General features: G+C 36.3%; 1 protein-coding gene across 4 annotated transcripts in view; it reads right to left on the bottom strand.

Moving 5' to 3' along the window:
• Positions 1–7,639, bottom strand: part of atg16l1 (autophagy related 16 like 1) — a 28,860-nt gene extending 21,221 nt beyond the window's left edge. For 3 of the 4 annotated variants that reach the window (XM_089121547.1, XM_089121548.1, XM_089121550.1), the window contains exons 1-8: positions 7,446–7,639; positions 6,213–6,324; positions 5,968–6,061; positions 5,595–5,700; positions 5,166–5,239; positions 3,930–4,181; positions 1,907–1,972; positions 1,254–1,340 (exon numbers count right to left, since the gene is read on the bottom strand). In XM_089121547.1, coding sequence (XP_088977673.1) covers positions 1,254–1,340; positions 1,907–1,972; positions 3,930–4,181; positions 5,166–5,239; positions 5,595–5,700; positions 5,968–6,061; positions 6,213–6,318 — 785 coding nt within the window. In that variant the 5' untranslated portion in view covers positions 6,319–6,324; positions 7,446–7,639. The remainder of the gene's footprint in view (positions 1–1,253; positions 1,341–1,906; positions 1,973–3,929; positions 4,182–5,165; positions 5,240–5,594; positions 5,701–5,967; positions 6,062–6,212; positions 6,325–7,445) is intronic. The other variant, XM_089121549.1, reaches the window with a different exon arrangement.
• Positions 7,640–8,017: the final 378 nt, after the last annotated feature.

Here is an 8,017-nt window from a genome sequence, read left to right as displayed (position 1 = left end):
TGAGTGAGTGAGTGAGATAGTGAGCGAGTGAGGGAGATAGTGAGCGAGTGAGTGAGTAAGTGAGCGAGTGAGTGAGTAAGTGAGCGAGTGAGTGAGTAATATAGTGAGTGAGTGAGTAATATAGTGAGTGAGTGAGTGAGATAGTGAGTGAGTGAGTAATATAGTGAGTGAGTGAGTGAGTTAGAGTGTGTGTGCAAGCAATTGTGAGTTAGTGAGTGAGTGAGATAGTGAGTGAGTGAGTGAGATAGTGAGTGAGTGAGATAGTGAGTGAGTGAGATAGTGAGTGAGTGAGATAGTGAGTGAGTGAGATAGTGAGTGAGTGAGTAATATAGTGAGTGAGTGAGTGAGATAGTGAGTGAGTGAGTGAGTTAGTGAGTGAGTGAGTGAGTGAGAGTGCGAGAGCGAGCTAGTAAGTGAGTGAGTGAGTACGAGTGTGTGTGGAAGCAAGTGTGAGTGAGTGAGTGAGATAGTAAGTGAGCGAGTGAGTGAGTGAGATAGTGAGCGAGTGAGTGAGTGAGATAGTGAGCGAGTGAGTGAGTAATATAGTGAGTGAGTGAGTGAGTAATATAGTGAGTGAGTGAGATAGTGAGTGAGTGAGAAATATAGTGAGTGAGTGAGATAGTGAGTGAGTGAGTGAGATAGTGAGCGAGTGAGGGAGATAGTGAGCGAGTGAGTGAGTAAGTGAGCGAGTGAGTGAGTAATATAGTGAGTGAGTGAGTAATATAGTGAGTGAGTGAGTGAGATAGTGAGTGAGTGAGTAATATAGTGAGTGAGTGAGTGAGTTAGAGTGTGTGTGCAAGCAATTGTGAGTTAGTGAGTGAGTGAGATAGTGAGTGAGTGAGATAGTGAGTGAGTGAGTGAGATAGTGAGTGAGTGAGTGAGATAGTGAGTGAGTGAGTGAGATAGTGAGTGAGTGAGATAGTGAGTGAGTGAGATAGTGAGTGAGTGAGTGAGTGAGTGAGTGAGTGAGATAGTGAGTGAGTGAGTGAGATAGTGAGTGAGTGAGATAGTGAGTGAGTGAGTGAGATAGTGAGTGAGTGAGTGAGATAGTGAGTGAGTGAGTGAGATAGTGAGTGAGTGAGTGAGTGAGTGAGATAGTGAGTGAGTGAGTGAGTGAGTGAGTGAGATAGTGAGTGAGTGAGTGAGCGAGCTAGTATATTTTGTGGACAGCAGGAGTTGTCATTTGTGATTGTGTGTGTGTGTGAGAGAGAGAGTGAGCTAGTGGGTGTGAGAGTGTGTGGGTGTGTGTTTACCTGGGTGTGCGACTGAGCTGTCTGCTCGGCGACGTTTCACCCGTTGCCTTCCCAGCATCCTCTGAGAGAACTTCGATGTCATCATCTCTAGACCAATCAGACAACAACATCCAATGAGATTTCCATGATTTATTAAGATTCCCAACAACAACAACAACATTTTTTTGAAATAATGTGATAACAGGATAATTAATAACACTGCATTTTATATAGTTGAAAACAATATGCCCTCATAAAATGTAAAATAAAGGGGACAAATATTGGCATTTAATTGAAAAAGTAATTAAAACCTAAACTGGCTTCATTGGAAACAAACTAAAATAAATTTCAGTTTTAAAATTACAGAACTAATTACTAGACCTTAAACTTAAATGAAAAATGGAAATATAAAAATAAAAGCTAACACATATGAATAAATACTATGATAGCATATAAAGACCACTGTACTGGATATGAATGTCTCATTTTATAAAGATTGCTCTCACTACAGAAATGTCCATTACTTGATAAAAGTTTAATAATCCAGGTTAGCAAACGTTATCATCTCACTCTTACACACACTTATTGGTCTCATCTCACTCTTACACACTTACTGGTCTCATCTCACTCTTACACACACTTACTGGTCTCATGTCACTCTTACACACACTTACTGGTCTATGGGAAGAGGTTCCTTCGCTGCGTCCGCCAGTTCCTTCTGGAGCTTGGCCTGTCTGCGCCTGCGACGACATCCATGTGTTAAACACACTGAGCAAACACACATTTAAACTCTACAAGGGCTCCCCGTCAGTGCCAAACAGCCAATCAGAGGTGGAGGATCAGAATGAGCTCACGGAGGGTCAGGAAACGAGCCGATTATTCAGAAACTGGAGGGTGTGTACCTTTTCATTGTGTTGAAACGACCCTTAACGACTGATCAGTTAATCAGTGAGACTGAGAATGAGGTTCACACACACATATGGGCCATTAACAACGACTCTATATGCAAAAATCAACTCCCCCGCCCATACTTTAGGATTTTAAGTAAAAGCTTTTACTTAAAATCATCAACAATTAAACGTTTGATATCAAAAATGTAATTCTTGATATCAATAATTGTATTTTCACTAGTGAAATGTGACCATAGGCTGCCATTCAAAAACAATTGTTGATTTTAAGAATTTGATTTCTTACTAGTTGATATTCCAATTTCACATATCAGAAATACAATTATTACGATGGCAAGCCATTTTAACTTTTAATCATTCGCAGGATATTAATTCTTGATATCAACAATGCCATTTTTTGATATCAAGAATTGAATTGCTGATATCTGTAATTGTATTTTCACTAGTGAAATGTCCCCATAGGCTGCCATTCAAAATCAATTGTTGATATCAAGATTTGATTTCTTACTAGTTGAAATTCCATTTTCACATATCAGAAATACAATTATTACTAGTAAAAACCTTTATTTTTGATATCAAGAATTCAATTGTTACTAGCTGAAATGTCTATTCTTGATATCAAAAATAAAGGTTTTTACTAGTAATAAATTCTTGATATCAAAAATAAAGGTTTTTACTTGTAATAATTGTATTTCTGATATGTGAAATTGGAATTTCAACTAGTAAGAAATCAATTCTTGATATCAAAAATAAAGGTTTTTACTAGAAATAATTGTATTTCTGATATGTGAAATTGGAATTTCAACCAGTAAGAAATCAATTGTTGATATCAAGATTTGATTTCTTACTAGTTGAAATTCCAATTTGTAATCGTAATTGTAATCAGAAATACAATTATTACTAAAACCTTTATTTTTGATATCAAGAACTCAATTGTTACTAGTTGAAATGTCTACTCTTGATATCCACAATTAAATTGTTACTAGTAACAATGTTCATTTTTGATATCAATAATTAAATTTTTACTAGTGACAATGTTCATTTCTGATATCATGAATGTGATTGTTACTAGCAAGAAAGCCATTTTAGATATCTGAAATAATATTGATATCAGAAATACATTTTCAGATATCAAAAATGGTCATTTTTACTAGTAACAATTGAATTGTTGAGATCAAGAATAGACATTTCATCTAGTGACAATTTAATTATTGATATCAGGAATTCACATTTTTACTAGTCACAATGTAATTATTGATATCAAAAATGATATTTCTACTAGTAAAAACTCAATTCTTGATATCAACAATTGGTGACATTTCACTAGTGAAAATACAATTACAGATATCAGCAATTAAATTCTTGATATCAACAATTACAGTTTTTGATATCAAGAATTCATATCCTGGAAATGAATAAAAGATAAAACGGCTTGCCATACAGTGACCAATAAGGTTTGGTAAAAAGTTCTTCTCCACATGAACAACACGAACCAAACTTCCAGTCTCAGATACACTACAGTGATGAGGGCGGGGCTTAGAGACGCTGTTCAGCCAATCAACACCACAGGCTGGCTTTATGCTAATTAGTTACATTCTGACATGGGGATGCAACATGAAGTGAGACTGACTCGTTTCAATTCAGAATCACTTTTTTTCTTTTAGGAGACAAAAACTACATTTATCTGCACTTCAATCTTTGCAACTCTTTCACATTCACCAACAGCCATATTATCACACTACATAAAAGATCATATCTATTAAAACTTTGGTATAATGGTGTTTGTGACCTGGTGTCCTTCTCGTTCTCAGCGTTGAGTCTGTTGGCCTCCTGGGCTTTCTCCGCCATCCAGCGCGTCACCAGCTCCTGATTGTCCTCCGTGGTTTTCCGTAGTTTCTCCTCCAGAGCGCTGAACGTGATCTGCAGGGCGTCGTACTCGTCTCGCAGCGTCTGATTGGCTCGTTCCAAATCAGCCAGAGTGTTTCGGAGGTCACGACACTCCCCTTCCAGACGCGAGATCTGCTGCTGATACTCCAACATCCTGGAAAAACACACGGAAAATATAAAAAAATATATACTATTAAAAAAATACTATATACAGCAAATTTCAGCTGGGAGATTGTTTATATAATCTCAAAATGTGATTGTAATGCCGATCTGAGCCATTTTCACAAAAGATTTGACACCTCAATCCATAACTCGTCTAGTAAAACTTTACTTTTTCGGTAACACTTTATTTCACAGTGTCTTTGTTTATATATATATATATGAAGAGTTCAGATGCAAAAGCCTCTAAATGCCATTTGACATTTTCTTCTTTAATGATGATTTTTATCAAACTTGTATATTTAAGTTCAGTAATTTCACTTAAATAACAATTAATAGGTAATTATCATTGCCATTTAAGTGAAATCACTGAACTTAAATATACAAGCTTGATAAAAATGATCGTTCTAGAAGAAAATTTCAAATGGCACTTAGAGGCTTTTGCATCTGAACTCTTCATATATATATATATATATATATATATATATATATATATAATACATGTACTAAGAGGTAAATTATGCATAATTACATGCAACTAACCCTAACTTTATAGTAAGTACATGTTTTTAATTAATATTACTCTGTCCTTAAATATATAATTACACTGCATCCAAAATAAAAGTTTGTGTTTACATAATGTGTATAATTATTTTGTATATATAAATACACACACGTGCATGTATATATTTGAGAAATATTTGCATGCATTAATATATAATTTAGGTACATAACATATTTTCTTAATGCATGTGTGTGTTTATATATACAAAATAATTATACACAGTACACACACATATACTATGTAAGCGCACTTTTAATTTGGATGCGATTAATCGTTGCACAGCACTAATTATAAGAGAAATCAATAATAACATGATTTTCTGTAAAGATATTTTAGAAACAGTGTGTGATATAAGATTGAGATATAAAACATTATCCTGCTGATACACGAAGTGCGCGCATGACACACACTCACTTGGCTTCATTACTTTGGATCTCTTTGTCTTTCTGCTGAATCTGGTTGTTTAGTTCAATCACGTTCTGAGCCAACTGCAAAAAAAACACACACAAACATATAATTTTACTGCCATGCTTTCTGAAATAAATACAATGACATTTTCACTTATACACCCAATATGTCATAAAACAATTACATATATGAATAATGCCCATTCAAATCAAATCACACCCATTCATTTAACTGATTTAATGACATGTGAACTCAATTGAGAATGCTACACTGACTCAATAGATTGTTTAAACACTCTTGTACTTATGATTCGTAAAGTTAGCCTAACGAGTTGGAAGAGTGGAGCTGCTGAATATGTAAATGTGGTCGTTGGCATGTAAATGTGTGTGTAAGTGTTGTCGGAAGTGTTTAGCAGAAAACAATCCCATCATTCACCTCTCCTCGCTTCTTGTGCAGCTCCGTCAGCTCCTCCTGATGTTTGATTCTCATCTGAGCCATTTCCTGCTGCAGGGAGTCACTGCGGCCACCGTCAACGCCAGGACTACACACACACACACGTTTGTTTCACCATATTACTGAGGACATTGCAAAGACTTCCATTGACTTTATATCAGGTTACTGATATATTCTAAGGCTTAAAGTCCATCACAGAAACATGTAAAACACACTCACTCACACACTCTAAAACACCAGATCTCGCGTCTGGAAGGGGAGTGTCGTGACTCTTTGTATTGACAATTGTTCCCTCTCCATGTAATGTTCTTCTCGAGTCGCTACACATTTTATTTAATCTCCATGTAATAAATACCTGAGGTCGTGTCTGTTCTGATGCTCATACTTGTCGGTCTGGAGACGTTCAGAAAACACAACCTGAAGATCAGACCTCTCCAACAACCGGTTATCTGGAGACAAACACACATTGTGCAGTATTTAGGAGGAAAATAATATAGAGGTGACATCCATGTTCATTTGACAGGCTCAGGGATTGTTTGATGTAATATTAACATATATACACACACATATAGGTAGAAAGAAAGAAGGAGTGTGTCTTACACTGGTGTATGATCTCCTCAAAGGCCTGACGCTGAACTCTGTCTCTCTGTTTCAGCTGCTCTACAACATGACGTTTCCACAAACACCCGACTCCACGTCCAGCCATCTCCTCCTGCACACACACACACACACACACACACACACACACACACAAAAGAGTGTTTCTTAATTCAGGGCATGTTCAACCCACAGGGAAAAGAGGAAGATCTCTCCTCAACTCAGGAGGAAGTGACTCAAAATCTAACACAGGAAAATGAAATATTTGTGGTAATAGTTTGAGTTTAAATTACTTCAATAAACACACACAGATTATAGATAATTACTCTCAATCTTTTAGACGCCACACACTCCCAAATATGATCACCCTCATGCGAATGACAGTGTTTTTCAGTGCAAAATTTTGTTTTTATGTTAATTTTTGTGTGTGCTGTTTTTTTTACATTTTATTAGTTTTTTGTTTTAAATATCTCGATTAGGGCTTAATTCGTTTAATTTAATTTAATTTCAGTTTATTTATTTTCAATTAATATTTTTAGTAAACTTATTTCAGTTTATTGCCAAGGCAACATTTATGATTTTTTTTTTCAAATAAAAACATTATTTTTATTTAATTAAACGTATTTGCTTATGTACAGTTCTGTACATAACTTTCATTAAAAATATTACATTAAATAATACTTGACAGATCATTAATGCACATTCAAATAGTATTGTACTATACACGTACAAGTTCATTTTGTATACATTTATATCTTTATGAATCGGACTTATTTCAAGAGCAGAATTGTTTGATCACGCGTGGTTGATATGAGCCGTTGGATCAGATAAGTAATAATCAATCACAGAGTTGATATGAATCAGATTATGATATCTGCCATGTCATTCCAGCAGCAGGATGGAAATAAACCTCGCATGATGCTGAATCACGTGTGCTGAAAACATGTAAGACAGCTGACTCATAAAACAGGATAAATGGAAAATATAAACAATAATACGAGGTGGAAAAAACTGACAGATATGCTATCAATTAAACTGATCATTTGTCACAACGCCTTCCGGGAACACACTACACAAACCGCAGAATGTGTAATCTGATTATGAATTGCGTCATTACTAATGAATAATCAGTAGTTGTTGTGTTTTTTTCAGTTATTTTAATGAGCTATATCAGATCTGCAGGAGCTAATCGCTGCACTTGACTTTCACTTTTAACAAACAGCAGGTTTACTTTACCTCACAGCATCTAAATGTGTCCTCGCTAGTTTAGATGGATTCTTCTTAATGATAAAAAATAATTAATCCGTCTAATAAGAGCTGAACCGTGTCATTTGAGGTTTATTCGGACAGGTTTCACGCTAACCCACTCCAGACTGAAGGATCACGGACGCCATTTTGGCTCAACCGATGTACGTTTCCTGCTGCGCCGTCGCAGGAGTTTGACGTCACGACCGCATGTTTGTTATCCCTTCGAAAATCAAACTTTATTTGAAGCCTTCATGACTTGGTAAACACTGACTTCCTGTGAAGTGATGTATCGATGTTCCCTTATTCCCTATGCCGTTTGCAGTGCCCTTCGAACTGAACATGTTCGTTCCCTTCGAATTGGAATCTCACTTAAAATGGCAAAATACCGAGATGGTCCTCACTGCGGAACATGAAATCCATGGGGAGGAGTCGGATCCAGATCCAACTCCTCCCACCTTACATACACCTAAACCTAACCAACTCCGCCCCCTGATCCCTAAACCCACCCCTAATCCCTAAACCCAACCCTAATCTTACCCATCTCCACCCCTTGGATCGTG

Source organism: Pimephales promelas, chromosome 16, assembly GCF_988280905.1.
Source record: "Pimephales promelas chromosome 16, fPimPro1.hap1.1, whole genome shotgun sequence".
NCBI classification, from domain to species: Eukaryota; Metazoa; Chordata; class Actinopteri; order Cypriniformes; family Leuciscidae; genus Pimephales; species Pimephales promelas.
The sequence above is the reverse complement of the archived record's forward strand: the minus strand, read 5'-3'. Positions and strand labels throughout refer to the sequence as shown.